Source organism: Rhinolophus ferrumequinum, chromosome 24, assembly GCF_004115265.2.
Source record: "Rhinolophus ferrumequinum isolate MPI-CBG mRhiFer1 chromosome 24, mRhiFer1_v1.p, whole genome shotgun sequence".
NCBI lineage: Eukaryota > Metazoa > Chordata > Mammalia > Chiroptera > Rhinolophidae > Rhinolophus > Rhinolophus ferrumequinum.
The window spans coordinates 5,957,788-5,985,038 of NC_046307.1; the positions used below are offsets into that span (position 1 = coordinate 5,957,788).

The 27,251-nt window shown below is 55.2% G+C and overlaps 1 protein-coding gene across 1 annotated transcript; it reads right to left on the reverse strand.

Annotated features, from left to right (window-relative positions):
- Nucleotides 1-13: 13 nt before the first annotated feature.
- On the reverse strand, nt 14-26,494 carry CDHR2 (cadherin related family member 2). Its single transcript, XM_033096291.1, has 32 exons — nt 26,335-26,494; nt 21,713-21,779; nt 21,381-21,452; nt 20,662-20,801; nt 20,460-20,513; nt 19,144-19,233; nt 16,984-17,073; nt 16,450-16,575; nt 16,221-16,367; nt 16,054-16,129; nt 15,847-15,962; nt 15,486-15,719; nt 14,351-14,506; nt 14,107-14,268; nt 13,754-13,815; nt 13,259-13,502; nt 11,074-11,313; nt 9,224-9,293; nt 8,457-9,062; nt 7,565-7,636; nt 7,095-7,144; nt 5,638-5,789; nt 5,379-5,487; nt 5,198-5,286; nt 4,673-4,741; nt 4,491-4,568; nt 4,337-4,397; nt 4,128-4,252; nt 3,481-3,594; nt 3,319-3,399; nt 3,013-3,070; nt 14-325 (listed from the first exon to the last, which is right to left on the reverse strand). The coding sequence occupies exons 2-32, from the start codon at nt 21,765-21,767 to the stop codon at nt 188-190; spliced, it is 3,936 nt and encodes a 1,311-aa protein (XP_032952182.1). The 5' UTR covers nt 21,768-21,779; nt 26,335-26,494; the 3' UTR covers nt 14-187.
- Nucleotides 26,495-27,251: the final 757 nt, after the last annotated feature.

Sequence of the window (27,251 nt, forward strand, 5' to 3'; positions counted from 1 at the left end):
AACTGTCACAATATACATTGGTAATAAAACTTTCCCCCAACTCTTGTTAGCTGTGATTGGCTACAAGCAGAAGGGTGCAGAGTAATTATGTTCAGGGAGGGTAGGCATAGTTTGGGGGAGACAGGTCATCTTCTGAGGTAGACCAGAAGAGTGGGGGCCCATTTAGGGATGGGTGGAAGGGCCCCCATCATATGTCTGTGGTGTCTAGGCCAGCATTGGTGAATGACAGCTTGTCCTGCTGTCCCCCTGTGCCTGCCTTTCTTCCTGACAGCACCACACTGAGGGGCTCTGCGTCTGGCTCCATTGAACTATGCAGGGGCTCCATCTGTGGGAAGAGAGAGGGGAGAGGTGAAGGACGGGCAGGGGTGGGGTGATCTCCCCAGGCCCTACAGGAGTGGGTAGGCTTTCACGCCTCCAACCAGATGATTGTTTGGCGGGAGTGCCAGCTTCCTGGCTGTGTTCCAGAGGTGGCCATGGCCTCTGGAGGTGCAGATGGGCTCAGGTAAAGGGCTGGGCCTAAGGTTGTCTCCTCTGACCTCTGCCCCATCCATGGACACAGCAGCTCCTTGGCGTTCTGCCCAGTCCTGAATAATGCCAGGCCCTCGGCCCTGTGCCAAGGAGCCAGTCCAGCACAGTTCCTGTCACCTGCGTCCCATGGCAGGCACCGTGCTGGGTGCAGTAAATCCATTACCTGAAATACCCACAGGAACCCCCTGAGGGAAGGATCGTGTGGAAACAGGTTTGGAGGGCTTGCACGGCCAGAGGGGCAGAGCAGGGTTTGAGCCGCTGGTTTTGCTGGCGTTAAAGTTTGTCCACAGCACAACACTACCCCGGTTCAATGTGACATCTCCGGCCAGCCTCAGAGGGACACGTCGCACCCACAGTCCCACCCTTTCATGGTGGTGCTCACTCACTCATCTCCCTGCCTTTCTTCTTCCCCCTCCCCAGGTGACAGGTTGCGTACATGCACACACACACCTCACAAGTTCACCCTCCTGTGGACCAGCCAGGCCCAGGCTCAATTACACAGCAGGGGCACTATGGGGCAGGGTCCCCTCTGCCACCACCTTCCCCAGGACACGCCAAGGGCTATTTCCAGACTGGAGCTCTTCCAGTCCCTGGTAAACAGTGGGACATCTGAGGGCCCCAGGATGGGCTAACCATTCTCCTGTGCTCCCTGGAGCCCTTGCCACAGACTCTCCACAGGAGCTGCTGACACAGTAACCCAGGAAAATGTGACCTGGCCTGGGAGACAGAAGACCTAGGTTCTGGTGTGCCCTGGCCTTGCGAGCTTTCTGACCTTGGGCAAGTCAGCATCCCTCTCTGGCCTCGGTTGCTTAAAAAGTTTGGATTAAACGATATCTCAGCTATCTCATACCTGCCACACACACTTATAGAGGTCTTGGGTGAGTCAGGGTACCAGGGATCCAAGGAAAAAGCCCCTCACTGCTGTGTTCCCTACCCAGCCAAGGGAGAGGAGGGGCAGCCAGCTCCTGAGAAGGCCCCGTGCCCCCAGGGCCTGCCCAGAGACCCCAAGGCCCACCAACTGCTGCAGGAGAGGGGGTGGCGCCTTGGGAAGCTTCTGGAAATATAATGACCCCCTCTCATACCAGGACAGTCGTGGCTCTATCCTGGTTTTGAAGGCTCTCAGTGGCCTGGCCCCTTCCCTCTCTAGACTTCTTTCAGAGCTCCCTGCCCCTCCCTAGCCCACAGGTCCAGCCCCATTGCTGGGGCCCCTGATTCCACTCTCCTCTGGGGGTCAGCTTTGGCCTCTGCCAGGAGCCACCTGTCTGGTTACAGCTCTGGCAGGTAAGACTGTTCCCTTCTGCCTTAGTACCCCCAAGACATGTGCTTTGGAATTTTTGCCTCAAACCATCTTCAGCCAGAGATGAGCCACCCACCCAGGGGTCTCCAGCACTTTCTGGTAGCCTGGATTGCCATCTATGACCCCCATCCTAAGAAGCCCGTTTGGAGGTCTCCATGTCACAGCCTGGTCCCTGTGCGACATTCTGGTATTTTAACACCCACTAGAGGCTTTGAAAGAACACCCACCGAGTGTTTCCATGTAAGGCGTCCTCAAGGGAAAGGAAGTACCGAAGCATGAAGGAAAGGTGGCGAACCCCAGAGAGCAGAGCCCAGCTGAGGGCAGGACCCAGAGAGGAGTGGATACAGTGATGGTGAGTGGATACTGCACCCCACCACACACACACACACACACACACACACACACACAACCGCAGACTTAAAGCTCAGTGGGCCTTAGAGCTTCTACTCCAGTGGTGGTTTTCAAAGTGGGAAGGAGACATGGTAGTTTCTTCCGGTTCTGGCTCCCTGCTCCTCTAGGGAGAGGACCCATCCCCCACCCCGCCCACTGATCTACTCTGCTTCGCAATCCTGCCTACACATGAGAACCCCAGGAGCTTTAACCACATGTTCATGCCAGGCCCATCTCAGCCGTCGGATCAGAATCCCTGGGCTATGACACGGCATCTCTAAAACGCTCCCCGCAGGATTCCAGTCAGCAGCCGAGGCTGTGTGAGCTATTGATCTAATCGATCCAACTAACCTATTAAACAAATGATGGGCCTATTGTTTATTTGAACCTACCTGCTCTCCTTTGCCAGGTTATATTCTCCTCCAGATCTCTTCCCCTACCCTGCCAGCTTTTATATAAAAGCTATAAAGGCAGGGAACCAGATTTTTTAGTATTTGCTTTGTGCCAGCTGGTTTTTATACCCACTATCAGTTCATCCTCTCAACAGCCCTGCGTGGTTGGTGTTCTGATCTCCATTTACAGGTGAGAAAACAGAACCAGAGGGAGAAGTCGCCCAGGGTCACGATGAACCATAAAGGAGCAAGGACACCCCATTCCAGAGCCATAGGGTGTCCTAAGGCCTGGAGCAGAGACATGCCCAAGTCAGCAGCAGTCCTTCAGCTCTGTCCTGAACCCCACCCCTTCAGAGAAGGACCCCAAGTCAGAATCCCCGGACAACAACTCATCCTCCATCTTGCCTTGGTTTCCTGTTTGTCCTTTTCCAGGTCCACGGAGTTGTTGTCCAGGGAATTGAGGCTGTGGGGGAGATGATGGAGTTCAGACACTTGGCAGGCCCAGGCCTCCCTGTCCGTGTCAAGAACCACCACTGCCTCTACCACCTTCACCACCATCACCGCCACCACCATCACCACCAGACCCATCTTCACCACCATCACCGCCACCACCATCACCACCAGACCCATCTTCACCACCATCACCGCCGCCACCACCCTTACCAGCACCATCATCACCACCACCCAGCCTGGCTGAGGGGCACTGCTCACCTGATGTGATCCAGGTCGCTGGAGGAGGACTGACTCTCAAAGCCTAGGTCCTTGGTGGAGAGGTTCAGCATGGGATTGGCCCTGGAGAGAAGGCCTAGTCAAGCAGCCGCGGACCTCAGCTGTCCTGAGGGGCCTCTTACCCACCCTCCACGTCCTGCTCACCGCTCAGAGGTGTACACGTTAGTCCCGGGGATGGCAGAGACTGAGGGCATTACCCCTGCCGCTGTCTTCCGGGCCTCCTTGGCAGCCTTCATAGCCCAAAGCTTCCGCTGGTAGCTGTGGGGAACCAGGAAAAGGGTTACTACTTTCCCTGCACACCCACTGTGCGCCCAGTACAGGCCCTGGGGATGTGTCTTCACAACAACCCTGGCAGGTGTGAATGATCACTCCATTTTGTGGAGAGTACAAGTAAGAGCCAGAGAGGAGAAAGGATTTGCCAAAAGACACACGGTTAGCTAATGGCAAGGCCTAGAATCAAACCCAGATGTGGCTGCTGACTGCAAATGTATTAGAAAGGGGAAAAGAAACAGCATTTATTAAATGCACAGTATGTGCCAGACATCTTGCTGAGTGTGAGATGCACATTGCTTCTTTGAAGCCTTTGAGGAATCTGGTGTCACACCCATTCTGCAGATGAGGAAATTGAGTCTTGGGGAGGAGATATGACCTGCCCAAAATATCACAACAGGTAACTGGGGATTGAATACAGATATACCTGGCACCTAAACCCAAGTTCTTTCTCTTCCCTCCCCACCATGTCTTGAGGGGTTGGAGAGGTGGGGCTGGAGACAGGGCGATGGGAGTAGCACCTCTTTCGGACACACACGAGGACCAAGGTCATGATCATGATGACCAGCAGCAAAGCCACTCCCAATCCTATGATGGTGCTAGAGAGCGTCTTCAGCAAGTCTGACTCCTGGCTCTGCTGGGAGCCCTGGAGAAGAAGGGGTGTGAGGGAGGCTCTGGGGTCAGTGTGCCCTGCCCCATCCCCCATCACTTCCGCCCTGCCGGCACTCACCAGCACCACCAGCCCCAGCTGCAGCAGTTGTGTCAGGGAGTCCTGGTCTTCCCGGATCAACCTGTCCACAGAGCCCCGCTCAGGCCCGAGGGACATTGGCATCCCCCAGGCTTCCTGGTCCCCCTCCTGCCCATCCCCAGGGCACCCCACTCACACATTCAGCTCATCAAGTGTCAGGGCTGACCCATTCGAGAAGACAAAGTAGGCATCGAGGTAGGAACGGCCTCGGGCCCTGGCATGGGGCAGGGGTGAAGAGTCAGCAGCCTAGAACTGCCCAGCAGACCCGGCTGCTGCTGCTTCTCTCCCTCAGCCAACACTGCGCCTGCGGGCACTCACCGAGCCGTGGAGTCCAAGTCCTTAATGTCCACAATGTAGACAGTAGTCCTGGTTGCCTGGGCAAGAGCCCTACAAAGGGGGCAGGTGTCACAGAGGCCTGGGATAAGGCCCTTACCCCAGGCCTATGGCCAGAGCTCTGCCAGTGGAATTAGGAATTGTGTGAACTAGAAAGGGGCACTTCCTCTGGACAGCTCCATTGGCTAAACAACTCACACCTCTGTGCAAACAAACAAGGAAGCCCTTTCCTCTGGGGTTGGGTTTACAGCTAAGCAAGCAGAGTGTTCTTGTGCAGTACACAGCCTTAGCAACTGTACATGGCAGCCTCATTGATGCCTCTCCCGCCCAGCCAAACCATAGTCTTCTAGGGACAAGCAGAAAGGAAGTGCAGGTACAGGGTCAAGGACAGGGGCAAGACACAGTGTGTCGGGGACAGGGTTGAGAGACATTCCAACCAGGTCTCATCAGGGCCCAGGTTCACAGGCCCTGTTCTCCCCCACAGCCCTCTTCCAGGCTCCCCAGACCTACGCCATAATCTTCTCCGTGTTGGCGCCCACCTCCTCCTTGTTCGTGGAGAATTGCAGCCTCACACGGTAACTCTGGTCCACAGTGAAGAGCTACGAGAGGAGGGCATGTGGGGAGATGAGGCACGAGGGACCCGGGGGCTGGCAGAGGGCACTGGGGGCTGGAGGCAGGACCCAAAGCTCACATTCAGGGTGATTTTGGATGCCTGGGCAGGACCCACGGAAGGTTGGTCCTGGGCCTGAACTGTCACTTGGTAGGTACCTCGGAGAGTGGAATCAAGGCTGGTCACCAGCCTATGGAAGGTAGGAGGGCACAGCTCAGTCTTGGAACCTGAGCTGGAGTTCTCTGGAACCCACTTGTTTACCGCCAACGATGGGGAACTCACTGCCTCGAGGGCCCACCAAGGCTCCCCCCGCCCCCATCCAGGGGCTGCCCACAGTTACTCAATATTGCCGATGAATGTGTTGGCCTCCGAGGAGGTGGAGACCCGGAAGAAGCCCTGGAAAGGGATCACGGTCCCATCCTCAGTGATGAAATCCACTTGGAGGATGGAGAACAGGATGGCCCCGTTGCTCCCTGAGTCATTGTCTCTAGACTGGGAGCAAGAAGGGACAAGATCTGTGGACCAGGCCAGGCATCCCTCCACCTCCAGCAGGAATCAGAGGCCAGGGTGGCCTGGGAGGCTGGTCCCCATCATCTCTATCAGCCTTTCACGGGCCACCCAACTGAGAAAATGCTTTAAACAAACTCAGGTTTGGGCAAGTCCCTGCCTCTGGCTCCCCAGCTCCAAAGTCCCTTTCATGTGGAAATCCTGCCCTGCTCCCCCCACCCACTACCACGTACACACACACAAGCACAGGAACACTCAGAGTTCCTGAGCACCTACTGTGTGCCAGGCACCTTCCCTGGGAGCCCTCATTTCAGTGCTTACTAACGAGAGTACAACTTCCCCTCCTGGACCATGAAATGACTGGGGGAGAAGGCACAAACATTTTTATCCATTCCAGTGCCTTTTAAAGGAAAACACAGCCAACACACAGAGACACGAGTCCACTGACATCACTGCTCAGGATGCAGCCAAAGCTGGTGTTTAAGTTTCAAAAGGAGTCGATTTAAAGAAATTGTTCAAAGTCGTGGCCAGACTCATGACATTGGAAGGCAATTGGCTGGAGATTGGAAAACTGACCATTTAAGGCTTGAAAGAACCTAGTGAGGGAGAATTACTATCCCCATTTTCTGGGAGGAAACCGAGGCTCCAGGAGAGTCCCCCTCTTACCAAAGACTTGGCTCTCAGTGGGGCAGGCTGGGCTGTGTATCTCCTGCACCCACGCCCTTGCCACAGCACAGGGAGTGGCACCAGACACCACAGCCAGCTTCTTGTCCAGGAGGGAAACTGAGTTCCAGAAAGCCTTGGAGGCTCCCCAGGTCAGTAAGAGACCCGGCCTGGCCCGGGCCTCTGGCTGCGTGGGAGGCTTCACACTCTGCATGGCATAGCCACTGCCCCTACTAAACACACTGCATCCAACACCATAACAAAAATTGAAAGTCTTTTTATGTTTCTCTGGAAATTATTTAACTACAAGGAACTCATTTAATTTACAGTTGCTACAATTTCTCTGTAATACTCAGGAATTCTAGTGTAGTGAGACAAATCTAGCCTGCAAGTGGTTTTTATGGTCATGAAATTTTTATGAATACTAAATTTAACAATTAATGGAGTTTAATCATATCAATTAGGCAGGTGTTCATTTCCATTCTGGGCTTTCTTTTCACATGGTGGAGCCAATACGTTTCCTTTCCAGTGTTAAAACATTTTGGAGGTGGCTCAAGGGCCTGAAGGCCGTTGCCCTATGTCTCCTGGAACTAATGTGACAGACAATGGCTGAAGCCAGGGACTTACCCGGACAGAAGCCACCTGCTGATTGGGCAGCACAAGTTCTGGGATGATCACTACAAGTATGGACAAGAAGGGGTCAGTGGGGTCAGGGCCAGTGCCCAGCTGGCCTAGTGCTGACCCCAAGCTCAGCTCCTCCCCTCAAAACTGCCTTCAACCTCTCTACCACCAGATACCCCCATACAACTACCCTTGAGCCATTCGTTCACAGGTCATCCACCTCCCATTGCGCAGATGGGGAAACTGAGGCCCAGAGAGGGAAGGCCTGGCCCAGGATCAGACAGGAGTTGGGGCGCAGCCTTGGCAAACACTCAGGTCTCCCCTCCTGTTGGAACCTTGGGGGAGAAGCAGGACTGGAGGGGCCTTCTTCCCTTTCTAAGGGCCCACCTGGGACTTGAGGAGGGTCTATGGCAGTTGCCCACAGGTAGTCCTGGCAGAGTACAGTGCGGGTGGGGAAGGAGAGGATTGCTGCTTACCGAAAGTCTTATTCTCAGGCAGAAAATAGGGTGCGTTGTCATTCACGTCCTCAATGGTGATGAGGAGGCTTCCTAGGACACAAGGTTGGCTGGCTCTGGTTTCAAGTCTAAGGCCTTGCCCAGAATGCCTGGGCCTCAGCCATGCTCCCAGCAGCCTCCCTCCATGCACCACCCGTGCTCAGTCGCCTCCCCTGCTCTGGACCCCAGATGCCCACTCAGTCTCCTCTGGCCTTTGTGGGAGGGAGTTTCCTTCCCAGACCTCAGAGAGAGTAAGCAACTTATCCAAGGTCACACAGCCAGAGCAGTGGGCCAGGACTGAGCCCAACCCAGGTATATCTCACCCAAGCACAACATCATACTGACACTTGTTAGCTACGTATGCGACGTTATTAAACTGCCCACTCTGTGCCTCAGTTTCCTCATCTATAAAATTGAATAGGGATTACCTACTTCGTGGGTTGTGTGGGAGTGAAATGAAGGCATGCTTACAAGGTGACTGGCATAGCTGTTGGCTGTAGTAAGGACTCAGTGTATGCTAACTGTTAATACAGCTATCACTGCTACTTGGTGTCAGAGGTGGGATACGAGCACACATCTGACTCTGAAGTGTGCACTTTCCTTTACACAACCTCACAAAATAATAGCACTAATTGAGTGCTTACTATGTGGCAAGCACTGCACCAACGCTTTATAGGCATGGTTTCATTTGATCTGCACAGCCAACCTACTCCATTTGACAGACAGGGAAACTGAGGCTTGGGGAGATGTCATGACTTTCCCGTGAGACAGCTGGAGCCAGCATTTGAACCCGCACGTTGCAGGCCCCAGTCGGGGGCTCTTTCCCATGGCCCCTAAGCTGCAGCCTGCGAGCCCTGCAGGCCAGGCGCCTCACCATTGTCACTGTAGGCCTGGAAGCGGGGGTCCGTTGTGAGGTCATAGGCCCGCACGACCAGCGTGACCAGGTCACAGGTCTCGTAGTCGATGGCCTCGCTCTGATTGACGAGCACAGAGCCGTTGGCCAGCACAGAGAACCAGCCGTGGCACAGGCTGCCCACGTCAACCCCAGCCTTGGTACAGGTCACATCCACAAGCTGCACCTCCAGCTGGGCAGTGGTGTCCACATCCCGGGCAACCACCTCAGCCACCAGGCCATGATGCGAGCCATTCTCAGCTACACGGATGCCCCGGAGCGAGGCCGCGTCCAGCGTGGGTGGCTCATCATTCACGTCCTCCACGGGCACGAAGATTCCTGCTGTGGCCTCAGCCCCCTGGGGGTCTGGGTTCTCGGCACTCACTGTCAGGTTGTAGGAGGCCTGGGTCTCGTAGTCCAGGCTCACGTCTGAGGCCAGCCTGAGGTGGCCCTCGGCCTGCCCAGACTGCAGCACTGAGCCTCGGATCACGAAGTTGCTGGCACCGCCCCCTGACAGGCTGAAGCTGATGCGGTTGTTGGCTTCCGTCTGGTCTGCATCCCAGGCCTTCACCACACCCACCAGCACCCCTGTGGACCAGGGGCAGATTTCAGAGGGGCCCCTGGCCTGGCCACCTGGAGGCACCCCCTGCTGTCACCTCCCTCAGGAGCTTCAGGCCCTCCCTGGGGGTGGCCGGATGCCACACTGGGCTCCAGAACCCCACGCCCAGCCTGGCCCAGGGAGGACTTACCTAGGTCCCTCTCCTTCACCGGGAAGGTGTAGCTCAACTGGCTGAAGATGGGCACATTATCATTGATGTCCTGCAGGCAGGGGCAGCTCTGAGTCCAGGGACCTCCGGAGACCCCAGGGCTCAACCTCCCCACAGCCAATCTGAGAGACCACCACTTCCTCTGGCCCAAGGCACAGACTGTGTGGTCTCCGCAGACAGCACTGCCCACTTCACAGAGGAGGGAACAGCCTTGGAGAGGAAAGAACTAGCCCAGGTCTCACACCTGGGGCTCAGAGGCCTCTGCTTCTCCAGCCACGCTCAGAGCTGTCTTAGACCCTGTTCTCTGGAAGGACGGTTCCGTGTCCCCGCCTGTGTCCCTGTCTGCCCAAGTTTGGCTCCCACCTCCCGGATTTATCATGTTGGCACCAATACCACTGTGTTTCCACAAACATGTTGGAACCCGAGCTTTCCCTCATCCCCTCTTCCCTCTTGTCCCTCCTGCCCTCAGCTGACAGTGGACATTGCTCTGTACTCAGGCAACTGCAGGGCTGAGACTTGGCCCTGCCCTCAGAAGCCCACTGTTTTCTGTGCTCACTGTCTCTCTCTGGCCCTGGCCACCTGCATAGACAAAGCGCTGCCACTGTTGTCACAGCATGGAGCCAACATCGCCTATCGCTTCCGCCCCTAACACTCGTGTGTGCTGGGGGTGCCCTTGGCTTTTCCAGCCCTCCCCCGGGGAGCCCACAGGCACCTGCTTTTGCTTTCAGCTTTTTCTAAATAACAGTAGAATGGACATCTTTGAAAACAAGCTCTCTTCCTCTTAACTAGACATTTTCTGATGGTGATTTCCCAGAAATGGAGTAACTGGCTCAATGCACGTAGCCTCTGCATTCTCAAGACTTTCTTAACTCGCAGGAGTGGCTGAGCACAGCTCTCAGTCAAATCCAACTCCACCTCTGCCTCACATGTGGCTTCTCTGGGCCTCAATGTCTTCATCTGCAAAATGGGTAGTAGTCCAGGACCTACTCACTCCCTAAATGCAATTCTGCTTTCTTCCTTCTTTGTGGCCTCCTTCCACTCCAAGGACAGTTGACAAGTCCTAATTCAGCTTCTGTTTCTCCATTTTCCCTGAGGGGTCACTTTGATCCTTGTAGGAAAGTCCATTTCCCAACCCAATGCGACACAGGGCGGCTGTGTAAGGTGGGGGACGCGGTGCACTGCACGACCCCTAGGGGGCGTCATCCACATCATGGACATTTTAGAGACGCACATTTTTTACAGGACTTGCGTGCAAGAAGGTGACTTTTGGGCTGATAGCAACCTTATAACCAGACAGACTGGGTTCAAAACCCCATTCTGTGACCCTAGGCAATCTACTCAACCTCTCTGTGCCTCAGTTTCTTGGTCAATGAAATGGTAATAACCACCCCTACCTTGCAGGGCTGGGTGTGCAATAGACACTATAAATGCTGAGTTTTGCCCCTTCTCTTCCCCTTTGAATGGTAGTGGGACATAGGAGGGTGTCAAGTAGATTTGTAAATGACAACTAGAGCTAATATTTACTGAGTGCCTTCTATGGCTCAGGCACTCTTCGAAGCACTTTCCATTTGTTAACTCATTTGATGTTATTCTCATCCTTATTTTACAGATGAGGAACTTTATGGCACAGAGAGGTTGCGTGCCTAGGGCCACACAAGTAGGGAGCCAGGATTCTAACCCATCAGTCTGGCTCCAGAGCTCTCTTACCCACCATACCGCAAAGGGCAGACATGTAACTCTAATTGGGGAGAGGTGAGGAGCTGGCCATGTGCTCAGGGGCCCCCAGGCAGGGCCCATCGTGGCCCAATGACCCCGGCTGCACCAGGCCTTACCTCCACAGTGATGCTGACGTTGACCTCGGTGCTGAGGACAGGGTTGCCACAGTCAGCCACACGCACGGTCAGCACAATTCGGCCCCTCAGGGCAGGGTCGATGGCCTCTCTGTCCAGGGGCCCCAGGTTTCTGAGGAGCCCTGTATCGGGGTCCACTGAGAAGTTGTGGCTGTAGGGACTGGGCAGTAGGCTAAAGTACAGACGGCTATTGTTGGTGCCTGGCTGGTCGTTGTCATGAGCCTGTGCAGATAAGCAGCGCTTGGCATCAGCCTTCAGGTGCTCCCCCCTCCCGACTACCCCCCACAGACTGGCCCCCGAGGACAGTAACTGGTCCTGAAGCCAGTGGGATGCTGGCCAATCTCCCAGCCTCAGTCTCCCAACTAAGAGGGTCCCATCAACAGCTTGCAAGAGCTTCTGAGATCTTAAACACTGAGGTCGTTCATTCATCCCCAGTGTTTACTGCACATGTGCCCGGCCCTGTTTCAGGCACTGGGAATAGAGCCAGGATCAAGACAGTTCCCTTCTGGAGCTGATATTCTAGTGGGGAGGAGGGCATGGGGGCAGTATATTATAGAGATTCAAAATTTAAACAAACAAACATAAAATAAGTGTGAAGTCTGACAAGATTCTGATTTTTCCATGATGACTAGTGCTGTATTTTCAAAATAGCTGCTTCTTTACCCAGTGTGTGTGTGTGTGTGTGTGTGTGTGTGTGTGTGTGTGTGTGTGTGTCACATGCTGGGTTTGCCTTTGGGGTGATCCTGCACGGAGAATACCATAGAGCCTTTGCACATGCTGTCCCCTCACCCTGTATACCCTTTACACCTTTTCTGCCTGACTCCAGGCCAGGTTGGAGTCTCCCCCAGGCCTCTACGACCCCTGTGCTACCTTCAACACAGCACAAGTGACACCCCTGAGTGACTGTCCGGTGTTCTTCCCTAACTGAGAGTCAGCCGGGGCAGGATTATGGTGGATTCATCTCAGGACACCTGGGGCCCAGCAAAGGGCCTGGGGTATAGTAGGTGCTCGGCAATGTGGCTCTGAATCCAGCGCTGGGCCACGCTGACGTGGAGCCAGTTCTCTCCCCTTCCTCCTTGCCCGCACCCCCAACTTCAGCTCTTTCATTTCAGTTCTGTTAGAATCTTGTTTATTAAGTGACTCCTGGGTAGGCAGCCAGAGATGGTTTTTCCAGAAGCCTGACCCCATCTGTTCATCCCTCAGTACCCTGACCTCAGGCCAGCTACTTCACCAAGTGCTTCTCTGGGCTCACGCTGGGCACTGGGGTTACAGCAGCAGATCTGACATGCTCCTGCCCAAGGAGCTCACAGACGGGGGTGAGAAGCATCAAGGAGCAGGGAAAAGGCCCAAGTCTCAGGGCAGGGAAGTCTGATGTCCAGCCCAGCGCTGCAACCACAGAAAAGTCACTTGACATCTTTAAGCCTCAGATTTTTCCTTCTGTGAAATGGGACCATTAGAGCAGAGCATCTGCTTCACAAGTCGGTCATATCAGGAATGGGAACATGCTCTGGAAACCACAGCTCCAGAAAGACGGGAGGGCTCCATGGTCACGTGTACGTTATTCTAACAACCTGGTTTCCCACTTCTCACAAGACTCCTTTTCAGATGACTCAGGGGAGAAGCTTCTCTCCTGTGTTTCTCTGGAGCCAGTAGTGTGTTTTTATCTCATAGACTCCATAAACCCGGCTGTTGATCTCATTTCCTTTTTTGCTCTGGCCATTAAGCTCAGAACTGAATTTTCAGCCTACTCCTAGCAATTGTGTGGCCCTGGGTTCTAGATCTATCTTTGTGTCCTTTAAAAATGCCATCTTTATTTTCCCTCTTTCTTTATTTCTTCCATACTTTTGCCTTACTTTTTAATCTAAGCCACCTCAAATCCTTTTTGGAATGAGGCAGAGGCCTGAATTTAAAAGAGCAATATGTTTGGGGGGCTCACTCTGTGCTAGGCTTTGTGCTGAGCACTTTACATCCAGTATCTCATTACTCCCCAGTGACCTGGGAAATAAATAGTACGATCGCCCTCATTTTCCAAAGAGGAAACAGAGGCCCAGAGAGACTGAATGGGCCACACAGCAGAGCCCAGGTTCCAACCCAGGGCCAGCACGACCACAGGGCCAGGCTTGGTGCCCTGCCCCACCCTACCCACCAGGTCTAGGCTGGCTCGCACCTGGATGGTCACAGAGACATTGCCCTCCTCCTCCTGGACAAAGATGTTGTAGGAGCCGCTGACCACCGGCACGTTGTCATTGATGTCCAGCAGGTAGACATGCAGCATGGTGGAGGACGACAGGTTCCCGCCGTCGGTGGCCTGCAGTGTGAGGTAGTACACGGCCTGCTTCTCCCTGTCCAGCAGCTCACTATTCTTCACCATCAGTTTCCCTGAAGCTGGGTCCACCTCAAAGATGTCTTCCCTGTGCAGATTGAGCAAGTGAAAGGACAGGGTGCCACTTAAATGTGAATTTCAACTAAACAATGAAATGTAGTGTACCACAGACTATCTGCAACCTACTTATACAAAAAAAAAAAAAAAAAAAAAAAAAGATTCGTTGTTTATCTGAAATTGCAATGGATTGCAATTGGATGCCCTGTATTTTATCTGACTAGCCTAGACCCACCACCCACCTGCCCGCCTGCCCACCCCCTGCCCACCCTGAGCACATACCCACTCCCTGGAAGCAGGCTGTAGGTGATGCGGCCCCCCTCACCTGTGTCTGGGTCAGAGGCCTGTGAGGCAGAGAGACGGGCAGTGGCACACTCTTTGGAAGTGATGGCACTCGTTGCCAACTACACAATTGGGGACAGGGCTGTACTGCTTCCTGGCACAAAGGGAGAGCCCCCTGACACAGATTCACACATAGGCACCCCACACAACCCCCCACACACTCAAACATGCATGCACACTTGCTGGGACCTGAAGCCATTAGACGATACGGAGACTCGGTCAGGGCCAGCGTCCCTGGTCTGCCCTTCTCCGTGCCCCTCCAGCCCGGCCCGGCCCCGGCCCTCGTCACTCACATGGATGCTGTCGGTGATTACAAAGCCATTTTTACTGTGCTCGGGGACACTGAGGTTGTACAGGCCATGAGGGAATGTGGGCCTGTGGTCATTAATGTCTCTAAGATGGACGGTCACCATGGCGACAGAGGAGTTCCTGCTGACAGAGTCAATGGCCACGACCTGAGGACAGGAGAGGAGGCAGCAGCATGGGGACCACAGCACCCCACGACCTGTGCGCCCCGGTGCCCAGAGCGCCCCTCACCTTCACCAGCATCACGGGCTGCTTCTCATAGTCCACCAGCGACGGGTCCCGCACCAGCACCTGTACCTCGGCTGAGCCTGCTGCTCGCTCAGGGGAGATGCTGAAGGCTTGGGCATTCGGGCCCTCCAGCGACAGCAGGAAGGTGCCATTGCTGCCCTGCAGAGGGGACTGTGTAGTAGGGACCCCACCCCCCACAACGTACCCACTGCAGCTTCCCCCAGTCCCTGGCCATGGGCTCCTGCCTTAGGTAACCCTGCCCCCTGGGGTACCATGAGAGGGGAGCTCTCTGAAGACTGAGGCACGAGGAAGGCTGGGCTGGTCACCAGTCCCTAATGACCCCGCTGGGCTCATCAGGAGACTTCCCCAGGCACTGGGGCCCCCGGCCTGGCCTGCAGACCTGGAGCCCAGACACCCCCCCAGTCTCATAAAGCGTTGCAATGAGCCTTCCCAGTCACATCGCGCCACCCTCCATCACCCGTGCTAACAGCAGCATCCAGCATCACCTCATTGCCGACACCCCCTCCACTCCACTCAACGCCAAACACCAACTGCACACAGCCACCCACCTACCACCACCCAATACCACCCAGCACTCCACATTTTGTGCTAACTCACTATCACCGAATACAACCAACACCATCCACAGCTACTCATCACTCGGTCCCACCCACTCGCCCACCGCTCCATACCACCCTCCACTTAAGAACTCCCTCCAGCTTACCAGTCAGGCAGACCATTCTGTCTCAGCACTGCCCACATCCGCAATAGCCAGTACTACCCCAGCACCCCTCAACTTCACCGACACCATCACCATTCTCTCTTCACCACCGAAAACTACGGGTCTGTTGCCTCCACATTACCTGCATCCAGTACCAAGCTCCATCCAACTGCCTTTCTGTTCACCACCACCTGGCACCGCCCTGAGCACAGGACTGCCCGCCAGCGCCACATCTCCAAATGTCGCCCAACAACTCTGATTTTCACCGCACTCATCACTGGCACCACGTCCCTCACGACTCACCCCCCACCACGCCCCATGGTACTTCGGTCTACGGGTCACTGTGCACCTCCCTCCCACAGCCATCTCCCCCGTCCCGCCTGCCCACCCCCCCCCCCGTTATCTGGGGGTGCCTGCCTTGTCGGGGTCGTACACCACCATGGTGAGGTCATCAATGGGGATGCGGGTGGAGGCGTGCTCATCCACGGAGCCGACGAAGTTGGCCTGGGCCTCTTGCGGGCTGAAGGTGCAGGCTGGGAGGCTGCAGTTGAAAAACTCGGGTTTGTGGTCATTGACGTCTGTCACGCTCAGCACGACCCATATGCTCACCTTGGCTTCCTGCCCATAAATGTTGGGGTGCTCCTCGGTAGCCTAAGAGCAGATCAGAGGCCAGAGGGCGGAAGTCAGAGGACCAGAGAACCAGAGCTCAGAGAGCTGAGATCAAAGGTCAGAGGTTAGGGAGCGGGGATGCAAATGCGGCGGTGGGCCCTTCACTCACCGTAACCTGGACCTGCACCTCCTCATCGTCCTTCAGCAGCTGCTCACGATCCAGGGCAGCGCTGACCCTGATCACCCCGTCTGGCCTGATGTCAAACCAGCCTGGCCTTGTGGAGTCTGGCAAGAGGCAGCAGGAGCGGCGGCTTCCAGTGGCTCTGACAGAACCCCTGCCCCTTTCCTTTTTTCCTGGGGCCACCCCCGTTCTTACTGGAGATCCGGTAGGTCACACGGTCGTTGATGCCTTTGTCCCTATCCACAGCCTCCACCTTAAGCACTGAGGTTCCCTGCAAGGAGGCATGGTCAGTGGCCCAGACCCTTTCTCTGCCTCTGTCTCCACCCAGACCCCTCCGCCCCCCACCCCAGTCCCTGGCACACCTGGGGCGCATCCTCAGCCACAGAGGCCGAGTACAACTCTCTGACAAACTGGGGGTCCAGATCTGGCTGGTCAACCACAGAGATGGACAGGAAGACAGGGGAGGAGCACTGGGTGATGACGCTGTTGTTGTACTCGCCGCCTGAGTCCTGCCAGAGACAGACGAGCTTCCGTGAGCCCGGCAGCAGCCCCGCCCGCCCTGCCTGTGCCGGTGCCTGCGCCGCCACTCACACAGGCCTTCAGCTCCAGCTGGTAGAAGGCGCTCTTGTTGTTGTAGCTGAGGCTGCCATTGAGGATGATGGAGCCGTTGGGCAGGATCCTGAAGAGGTCCTTGCTGTCCCCGGTGCTCGGGATGACCTGAGGCAGAGCAGTCAGGCCAGGCTCCTGACGGCCCTGCCCCCAACACCTGCTCTGAGAGACCTGGGCTCGAATCCTGGCCCTGCCATGGACCAGCCTTGTGACCCTCGCGAGGTCACTTAACCTCTCTGAGCCTCCGTTTCTGAGCCTCGGTTTCCACTATCATGTGGTATGACACGATTCGGTAAAGGCTCAGACTGCCCTGGGCAAGAGGGTGGAAAGAAGGGTCCTGTCTGAAGCAGGTACCCTCCTTAGACCCTCAGGAGGTCCTGAGGGGACCAGCAGAAGGCTTGGCCACCGGGCTGGACCACCACACAGCCACCTTCCTCACCCAGCCCTCAAGGTCCCTGCAGGGAGATGCTGCCCCCTGGTGGCCGTGAGGGGCAGTGGGGCCCACACTGCACTCACCTCCTGTATGAAGTACCTCACCACACCAGCAGGCCCTGTGTCTTTGTCCACCGCCAGCACAGAGAACACCAGGGAGCCGACCGGCAGGGTCTGTAACGAAGGATTCGTCACCTATGAGCTCCAATCCGTCTCAGTCATGCCCGAGCGCATCACACCCTTGCCCTGAGCTTGTGTCCCTAACTGTCCCACAGGGATAATGTCAGAAACGTCCAGGGCCTGAAACCCAGCATTCCACAGAAGTCTCCTTTTTCTTCCCACCTGCTCTACGCCTCTAGAGACAGCTGGGGGCCGGGGGGCAGGGCACAGAATCCCTCCTCCCTACTCTTCCTCTCCCCACACAGCCTCCCCACCATTTGAGCTGGCTTCTCATTTGCAGAGCGACCATTCCAGAACCCAGGATGTGTCACTCCCCTGATTGGACATCTCTGTGGACTCTGTATAGCTTACAGCAGTAGGTTCCAAACAGCATCCTACAGAGCTGGAAGGTTCTTTTGGGAGCCTTTGCCCTCTGGGAACAGGTCCTGCAATTTCTGTCCACACCTTCTCTATTTCCACATGGTGGCCAAAGGGATCTTTGAAAATCATGAACCAGACCACATCGCTCTGGTACTAAAAATCCTCCAGTGGTTCCCCATTCCACCCAGAATATGGTCCGTGCTGTCTCCATAGCCTCCACGGTCGGGCCACCGCCCATCTCTCTGACCTCATGTCCTCCTTGCCCTTCACCTTCCATCCACACTGGCTTCCTGGCTGGGCCTAGAACACTCCACACTCATCCCCACCTCAGAGCTTTTGCAGCTGCTGTTCCCCTGACTGGAGCATCCTTTTCCTGGAGCATCCTGGAGCCAGCTTCTTCTTGCCACATAGGTCTCTACCCAGGTGTCGCTTTCTCAGAGAAGCCTTTCCGGACCGCTCCACTTAAAGCAGTCCTTCCCCAGTCACCCTCTCTCACTGTGGCCTCTTTCATGAGGCTCATGGAGCTCAACTCCATCGGAAATAAGCCTGCTTATTTAATGTCGCCCTGATGAGTGTCTGTGCTCTTAACTAGAATGAGAGCTATCGAGGTTGGCAAGCAGGTCTGTCTTGTTCCACAGAGATCCTTAGCACCAAGGACAGCCTCTGTCACGTAGTAGGTGCTCCATCAGAGCCTGTCGGATGGCTGTCTGGACCTCACAGGCCTAGTGTCTGGCCTCACAGGGGGCCCTAACCTCATGGGTCGTCAAGCCATGTGGTAATGAAGATTCAGGAGTGGCATTGTTTGCTGCTCAGGGACCACTAGGGCACCTCTCCCTGCCCAGGCCACAGTGAGAGAGGGTGACTGGGGAAGGACTGCTTTAAGTTGAGCGGTCTGGAAAGGCTTCTCTGAGAAAGTGACACCTGGGTAGAGACCTATGCGGCAAGAAGAAGCTGGCTCCAGGACGCTCTAGGAAATGGATGCTCCAGTCAGGGGAAGAGCAGCTGCAATGGCTCTGAGGTGGGGATGAGTGTGGAGTGTTCTAGGCACAGCTAGGAAGCCAGTGGGGCTGCCTCCCCTTACTAGAGGGGAGGGCCCATGATGCTGACCTAGCCAATCAGAGCACTCCATACCCCTAGAGTGATGAGTCCGTGATCTAAAACGGGCTAATGAGAATCAGCCCTAAGGTTTTGGCTGGGACCACTGAGAAAGACACAGTCTATTTGGAAGCTGCAAAGCTGCTGGGATATGAGCCTGGAGCTGCTGAGGAGACTTTTATCACCTCAGGGGAGACCTCCAGACCCCCAGGATGGAGGCAACTGGAGAAGCAGAGCTGAGAGGTAGAGAGAACTCTCTTCTTGATGACATGGTTTGGGTACCTGGATCCAGCCATTCCTAAATCTAGATATACCCCCACATTTTTCAGATACATGAGAAAAATCAATTCCTTTTTTTCCGTTTCATAGCTGAAAGAATTCCAATGCAATCTAATTGATTGCCAAATGTTGCTGTACCTATTGTTCATAGGGTTACATTCCGCTAAATTTGGTTCCAGCAGCCGCCCCTTCTAGCAGGTGCTTTTCCCAATCCTGGATCTCCTGCTGGCTGTCTCTGGCCCATTCTACTCTGAGAAGAGCTTCTAGGATGCCTGCCTCCCCCCACACACACACATACACAAACACACATCCTATTAAGGCAGATGTTACCTCACTGACGTTGGTGGAGAAATCGGTGTTCTTGAAAACGGGTGCGTTGTCATTTCTGTCCTCCACAATCACCTGCAAATTCTTCTCCTTCTGTGGGGAGAAAACCCAGTTAAGCCCAGAAAATGAGGGCTCCTTAGAAAAGAAAGTGAGGAGCATCTGGGTAGGAGAGCCATTTGGCATAGTTTCTCAGGCAGACAATTAGGCGATGTTTGGGGTAGGCTTTTGTTTGATACAATTTCAAATGCCAGAAAAGTTGCAAGTACAGTACAAAGAACTCGTCATCCCCTTCATCCACGTTTGCCCAATGTTTGGTTTCTCTCTCTCTCCATGTTTACGGAACCATTTGAGTGTAAATTGAAGACATCATTAAGTCACTTATTAAAAAATCTAAAATGTGCCTGTCCTGTTACAAGAACGTTCATTTTAGCTTTGTTTACGACCATGTAAAGCTGTGGACAACCTAAGTGTCCATCAGAGCAGACCAGCTAGAGCACCATGCTCTGTCCCCACACCGGAATAGAGACAGTAAAGAGACAGGGCCTTGAGTGCAGATACTGGAAGAGCTCCAAAGCCGGCAGTTCAGTGGACAAGGCAATCTAAGACAATACGGACAGTGGGATCCCACATGCGTTTCAGAAAATGCACAAAAAAACGATCCCCTTTCTTCTGTGGATACGTATAGGTACGTGCACACTTAGTGAGAACACGAAAGAACACAACAGCGCGGACGCTGTAAGCGGCAATGGGCTGGGAGGATCGCCCAAGGGGACTTGACCTTTATTTGCAATTTTTGAGATATTTACAAAGAGAATGTATTCATGAATATCCACATCATTGAAACGATTTCTTTTTTAAATGGATAGGGTTTGGAGACTATCTTATCGAGACAGAATCCTCAACTTTCACAGATACAAGGCATAGTGGTGTAAGTGTGTTACTTAGAAATATGAGTGTTGATATCAACACATGCAGCCCACGGAGGTGAAGGGGATCATCTCAGAGGACACAGGGTAGGAAGGCATTTGGCATTTGCTTTGTCATTAATATGTATATTAATTAATAATATAATTCGTTGTGCTATAATATACACAATGTATTTATATAATTAAATTAATGAGAAATATTAAAATCTTGGTCATATTGTGTAACAAGAAGTGGACAAGTATAATTTTGATATAAATAAACATTCCATTTTTTTGTCGTTAACTGGGGCTCTCTCCGCTTGTTGGAAGTGGGGCACACAGTCAGGAGCGGGCTCCAATTCCCTGACCTCTGATCCCTGAACCACCCTCCCCTCCACACCCCACCCGACTCACTGGGTTGTTGTGATGGTCGGTCACAGAAATGACAACGTCGAACAAGTAGAGTGTCTGCAACAGGAGGAGAAAAGGGCCCAAGGTTAGCCCCTAGTCAAGGTGAGAGCACAGGCAGGGCACCCACCCCTGGGACACTGGCTCCCAGGGCCCTCTGTGCCTGCCTGTCTGCCTCACGGGGCCTTCCCAGGCCACTGTCCTTTACCTCATAGTCCAGAGCGTAGGCCAGTTTTACTTCCCCAGTGGCTGGGGTGACATTGAAGAAGTAGGCGTAGGTGCCACTAATCCCATAGGTCAGAGGGTCATGGTCCAGATCCTCAGCTGCCAACCAAAAGGCCTCGGCACCTGGAGATGGGACAGAGATGCCCAGGCTACAAAGCCCATCCCCCATTCTTCCCCGTGTACCCAGACCCAGCTTCTGAATGCCAGGGCAGAGTCTGAGTTTCACCTTCTTTGATGCAGTGTCTTCCTTCCTCTGGTAGTTTTAGCTATCTGAGATCCTAATTCTAACTCTGCTGACTGCAAACTTCTGGCCAGATGTGATGAAAGGCTGAGCCTAAAGCCTGTTCTCTCTTTTTTTTTGGGGGGGGGGAAGCAGGGGTGGAAGAAGATTATCCAGTGTGAGAGGCGTAAAAGAAGTAATGGGACCAAATGGATACTTTCACCTTGGGGAAACCAGAATGACTGAAAGAGAAAGAAAACGGGAGGACCATTCTTGTGGGTAAGTCTGGATTATTTGATGCTGTGTGAGAGGACCCTTGACCAAAATGCTGAAGAGGTTCAAACAAACTTCTGGAACAAACTCCCTTCAGGCCACCTTTGCCCGATGATGTGCCCTGAAGCTGCAGGATGGGGAGCAAGTCCCGCCTGGGACTCTTGTGGGAAAGGGTTTAGCACAGTCTGGGCACAGGGATGGTTACTCACCCACTGGTAGGTCCTCAGGCAGCCTCACTGCCGTCATGTTGGGCAGAAACGTCGGGGCCACGTTGGCTGCCACTGTAGGGACACAGGGCTCTGGAACAACTGGACGCCCCTGTAAGGCTGACCCCCCCCCCATTTGCCCCTGTGGGAGCCCACACCCGTCCCCCTGGCCAAGCTTCAGTCCAGCTCAGCCGCCTGAGTCTGTATTCCTCCCCAGACCGCCCCAGGGCAGCCAAGCACAGGGCTGGGTCATAGAAGCTGGGTGTTTGCTGAAGAGGGAGCCTTTCCCTTCTGGAGGGTTCTGCCAAGGGTCCCCAGGGAGGTCAGGCACCCACCAGACATGATGAAAGCAGAAAGCAAGAGGCAGGACAGCCACGGCCGCGCCATCATGTCTGAAAGCACCTGGAGGAAGAGGCGTCAGGGAAGGGGTACCTGTACCCAGGCCTTGCTCTGTAGGAGGCCTCATCTGTGTGGGTCTGACCCAGGCGCACCCACCACTCAGCGATTCTCCCCCAAGCCTCCATCTCCCTCTGCCCATTTTCCAGATGTCGCAGGGTAAGGGGAGTTGGGGGGAACCAAGAGGGTGAGCTGAGTTTGATCCAGAGACCCAGCCTGAACTTGACCCCAGGGTTCGGAGCCGACTGTGTAGCAGTCACTGATTCAAGCACATGTGACACATAATCTTGTTATACCTATAACTTTGAGGTGACTTCTAAGGAAGCAAGGCTAAGAGTAAGGGGCTTGCCTGAGGCCACACAGACAATCGATGACAAAATCATGCTCTGAACACAGGTATTTTGGGCCAGAATTCACTCCCTCAACCACTGCACTATCTTCCCTCTTTGAAGGTTCGCGTTCATAGAGCTGAGAAGCAGCAGAGCCTCACTGGGCCTTGACTGCCCGTCTCTGACCTGTTTCCTCACCTGTAGGATGTGAAGGATAACTAATAAATGATTGGGGTGGGGGAGTATGAATGAGAAAGGAATGTGCCAGCTCAGCTCCCAGCACACAGTAGGTGCTCGGCAAATGCAAATCCCTTCCTTCTGCATCTTGTGGGATCAGCTTCACCTTAGGACTCCTACTGCCAGTGCAGTCACCATGGAAACTGCTCCCGTCTCTCCCCTATGCCCACCACCCTGCCTGTGCCCTGAGACTGAATGCAGAGGTCAGGGACAGGGTGGGCAGTATGTGGATGAAGCCACAGACTGTCTTCCGGTCACTACCTGCAGTGTGACTAACCACTGCCCCTTGGGAAATGGCTGTGAAAACTGCTGGCTTGCCAAAGTCCCCAAAGATGATAGCTGGGGATGACCCACATGCTGGACAGCCAGGCTACACTCAGCCAGGTTGGAAAATGCTGATTGGGAGGAATTACTAAGTCCTCAGTCCTCGGGATCGCATGTGCTGAGCCACAGTCCTCAGTGAGACGGAGACGACGCTGTGGAGGTGCTGGCGTGATGGAATCGTGGTCAAAGTGTAGTGAGAGGTGTCCTGGAGCTGGTCGTGGGGCTGGGAACCGGGACAGCAGGGTGGTTGGGGGTGGTAGGGATGGCAGTGGGGATGGAAGCTGTGACGGATGGTGGTGATGACGAGGCGGGGATGGACACGCTGGTGACGCGTGTGACGATGAGGGTGGAGATGCAATGGAGTTGAGCAGTGGTGATGGTGGTGGGCGGCTGGCGTGCGCCGTGTGGGCAAACTCCAGGGTATTTTAACACTGGCTGGACACAGCCAGTCTGGCATCTCCTGGTAGTGTGATCTTGGACCTGACACCCTCATCTCTTTTATTCTCTCGTGTCCCTTCCTTCAGAGGTGAGTCAGCAGCCACAGGACAGTTAGTCATACAGTATGCAGCCGCAGGGACACACCGTGGGCTCCTCACCGTGACAAAGTTTGCCTCAGTGCAGTTGGGAGGACAGGAAGGAGACTCCCCATCCCCAGGTCCAGCCCCAAGGGGAAGGGGGCTGGCCCAGCCACATGCTGTGTCTGGCACTTTGTCCCATTACCATTTGGTCCTCAGCACACTGTGGTCCCAGAGGGGAAGGGACGTGGCCCAGTCAGTGATGGGATTGGGACCCAAAGCAGGAAATCTGTGCTTTCTCTTTCTAGTCTTCTGATTTGCCCTTTCTTGTCAACCAGATTTCCTCTCAGGCTTGCAGAGCCCTCCCTTCCCTCCCCCCAGGCTCCCCACCGTCCCTACATATGTGTCCCTTCGTCCAGGATGCCAGTCCCTTGCCTTATAGAATGTGCAGATTCTTTCCCCGGCCTGAGGCCAGGCCCCCTTCCTACACACCGCTACACATCGCTCATCAGAGTTTCTTCCAGCTGCCCCCCTCCCATTCTCACGGGGCCTCCAGAAGCTTTACTCAGAGCAACATGACAACCCTGACATTTGCATAGGGCGCACACAGACTTTCCCTGCACCTGGTCCTCACCATGCCCCTGGAAGGAAGAGATGGTGGTCACCTCCCCCTTATGCCTGAGTCCCAGGGAAACTAATGCTCCTGCTCAAAGCCCCCCAGCCAGTCGGGGCGGAGCTGGGATGCCACCCCTCTGACTACCAGTGCCACGCTTTGTCTTGCTGCGGTCCTGCCTGTCCTTCCTGCACTGCCTGGGTCGGCCCTGGGTTTCCACATCTCCTTCTCACAGAGACTTTTACAAGCACACACTCATTTAATCATAATAAGGCCAAAGTCCTCCAGTGCATGGCGTCTCCTCTGGATTCGGTCACTGAGGAAACTGTACAGCCTGTGTGAGCTGGGGAAGGCACGGGAAGAACCTGCCCCACCTCACTGGGTGGCAGCCACCTCCAAGCTCAAACCTCAACCATGGCTCCCACTGGCTGCCAGACACGCTTGCTGCCCGTTGGTCCGGCAGGCTAGGTCCTCACAGGTCCTGGCTCTCTCCCCCCATACAAGCTGTTCTGGCCGGTGGCATGAATGCTCCTCTTCTCAGTTCACACCCTATGTTGTCTTTTGTCCAGGCATTTGCATATGTGTCTCCTTTGACCAGGATGCCTTCCCTTGCCTTATAGAATGTGCAAATTCTTTCTACCCTCTAAGGCCAGGTCAGGTGTGGAGCCACGTTCAGGCATTGGTGACCCCTCCTCTGGTCCCCTAAGCTCCTGGGACCCCAGCAGGGACAGAAGACAGAGCAGGTACAAATGGACAAGAAGTGAATGGAGTTGCGTTTGACAGTGCCCAGGCTGTCCTTTCGCCAGGCCTCGCTGTGCTGGGAAGCCAGGCACGAGGGTGGAGGAGGCACAGTCTTACTCTAGCCCCCAGTCACTGCATAGCCATACCCAGGGGCTCTTTTTAACTCCTCTCTGCCTCTCAGTTTGCCTTCTAAAAAATGGGACTATCTACATCCTAGAAATTAGTTTCCTCCCCACCCCCTCTTTCCCTACTCTCAAAAAGTGCTTAGGGAAGAGTAAGAAAGGACACAAAGGTAAATTAGGGTGGCTTCTAGATTCCATCGCATGAGACATGCAGCTTGGACTGGCACACCCACCCCGGCTGCACGGGAGGAGGCGTCAGCCACAGTTCTCAACAGCCCATGGTTCCAAGACTTTCTAGAATTGGGAGGCTTAGGGAGTGGGGACCCCAGACCTGCCCAGGTACCCAGGGGACCAGAGAGGGAGGTGGCCCTCACCCACCGGCCCCCAGCAGGCAGGCTCAGCCACCACCGCTCCAGCACCTCCAGCTCACCGCATACTCTAACTTTCGCTTTCTCACAGTTGTTCCCCAGTTGTAGGAGTGGTCATTCCAGGGTCCAGGTGAGGAAACTGAGGCTCAGAGAAGCTCAGAGAGGGATGCCCAGAGTGAGGGCAGAGGGTTACCCCAAACTGGCTCCAAAACCATGAGTCCCTGGGCAAGCCTTGGTCTGGGCTCCACTTGACTCCATAGGGGCCGTACCCACAAAGCACACACCAGCTCAGCCAGGGTGCCCTGGTACAAGGATGTGGACCCCAAGGCCACTGAGCTCCCTGCTGGGAGCCCTTTCCAGAGTCCATCACCCAGGCTGCTTTGCCAGCAGACAGATACATATGGAATCAAATGCTTCTGGGTTCCGATTCCAGCATTCCATTTACTTGCTGTGCCACCCCAGGCAAGCCCTTACCCTCTCTGGGTCTCAGTTTCCCTGCTGAGACTTGGGGTGCGAATAAGAACCACAGAGTCCTCACCCACTGGTCCCAGCCTGTTTCCATCAGTCAGATCCCAATGATCCCTGAGCCCCTGCTTTGTGCCTGCTGCCCAACCCAGCAGTCCCAGCCTCCAGGAAGAGGCCCGGGCCTGGCCCTGGCTCTCAGCTGAATCTCCACCTGGTACACCAGGGCAATGACATGTGTCAGGGCCTGGGAATGAGTCAGAGGTAGGGACCATCAAGCCATTAGTCCCAGCCAGACCCTTCCTGGTGCCGGCTGAGGTGGTACTGGAGTTAGTCATGACCACAGGCCCAACTCTGTTTCAAGGTCCTCTCCAGCTTCCTTCCTGCACTGTCACTATCCCTGTTCTACAGATAAGGAAACCAAGGCCCAGAAGAGTTACAGAGCCCACCCACAGTCGGGATGGAGCTGGGATCTGAACCAAAGCAGTCAGGGTTAGAGCCCAGCTCTTTCTCCTCCAACTCTGGATCCCCCAGTTCAGCCACCTGTGACTTCAGCCCCTGGAGCTTCCTGTGAAAGGGGCCCAGGCAGGTTAACTCATTCCCCTGGGGCAATCGCCTCCCTTCCATCTTGTGAAAACTCCTCAGTGGGTCTAAACGACCCAAGGCCTTAGAAGGGGAGGACGGAGCTGTCAGAACCCTGGGAAGAAGTATTACTGGCCCCACACTGTAAAGGAAACTGAGGCCTGGCAGCCAGGCTGGGACTCGCTCCAGGGCTGCCCAACTCAGCGCCTGTGCTCACTCCCTGAGGCCAGCGCTCCCAACCAGCTGGGGTGGGACCCCCGAAACTCACCTTGTCTCCAACGATCCCACTTGGTCCCTACCCCTGGCAGGAGACTCCACGCCCCGCTGCAGCGGAGCTGTACGGTCCCTACCTGTGCACCGGAAGGGGCCGCGGGGGCGGCGGATGGACACCTTCAGGCACAGGTGGGCACGTCTGGGGCTTACAGCACACAGCCGGCAGACTTTGGCACCATCTCCGCCTCCCCTGAGCAATCATTAACTCTGCCAGAGACCGCACCCCCGAATGGGGCTGACTCGACTCCTCAGGCGGGCGGGGAGGCGCTGAGCACAGCGAGGGAGGAGGCCGGAGGGCAGCGCGGGCAGCCCCGGTGCTCCCAGGATGGAGACCCAGGCCACAGGAGAGAGGGCCCAGCAGAGCCTGAGCCCAGAGCACCTGGGAGCCAGGCCCAGCCCTGGGGCAGGCAGGAGGCAGGGAGGCTGACAGTCGACATCTAGGGCCACTTCCGGGCCCTTGGTCCTCTCCCCGCTACAAGGGACCTCCACAGCAGGTGACCTGTGGAGGAGATGAGACAGGGTGCGGTCAGGAGAGGGAACTAATAAGAGGCCCCCAGAGGGTGTCAACCCTCCTGGGGGGGCTTCATCCACCTCTCCCCGTACATATCGGACATCCGCATTCAAAACTTGGAGAAACTAATATTGCGTCACAGGATTCTTGTGAGGATAAAACCAGATAACGGAGATACCATTCCTGGCATGTAGCCTGGCATGCAGCATGCACCCCGTGACCCCCGCCGGAGCTCTCAGGGCCCTGAACCCACAGCTTCCTCAGGGCACAAGCGCCCTGTGTTGCCATAACCCCGAGTGGCCTCCCCACTGGGCAGGGGCCACACCCGACTCACAGTCAGTAGGTATGCAGCAGGTAGCTACTATATGCCAGGCACCTTAACAGGGATATTTGTCCTCCAA

What these genes read in the sequence shown, in the direction of transcription:
- CDHR2 (XM_033096291.1), bottom strand. Translation starts at nt 21,767, where the DNA reads ATGATGGCGCGGCCGTGGCTGTCCTGCCTCTTGCTTTCTGCTTTCATC. An exon ending in CCTACGCTCTGGACTATGAG is followed by an intron (nt 20,514 to 20,661) that starts GTAAAGGACAGT and finishes CTCCTGTTGCAG; the next exon opens with ACACTCTACTTGTTCGACGT. An exon ending in AGCCTGCTTCCAGGGAGTGG is followed by an intron (nt 13,503 to 13,753) that starts GTATGTGCTCAG and finishes CAATCTGCACAG; the next exon opens with GGAAGACATCTTTGAGGTGG.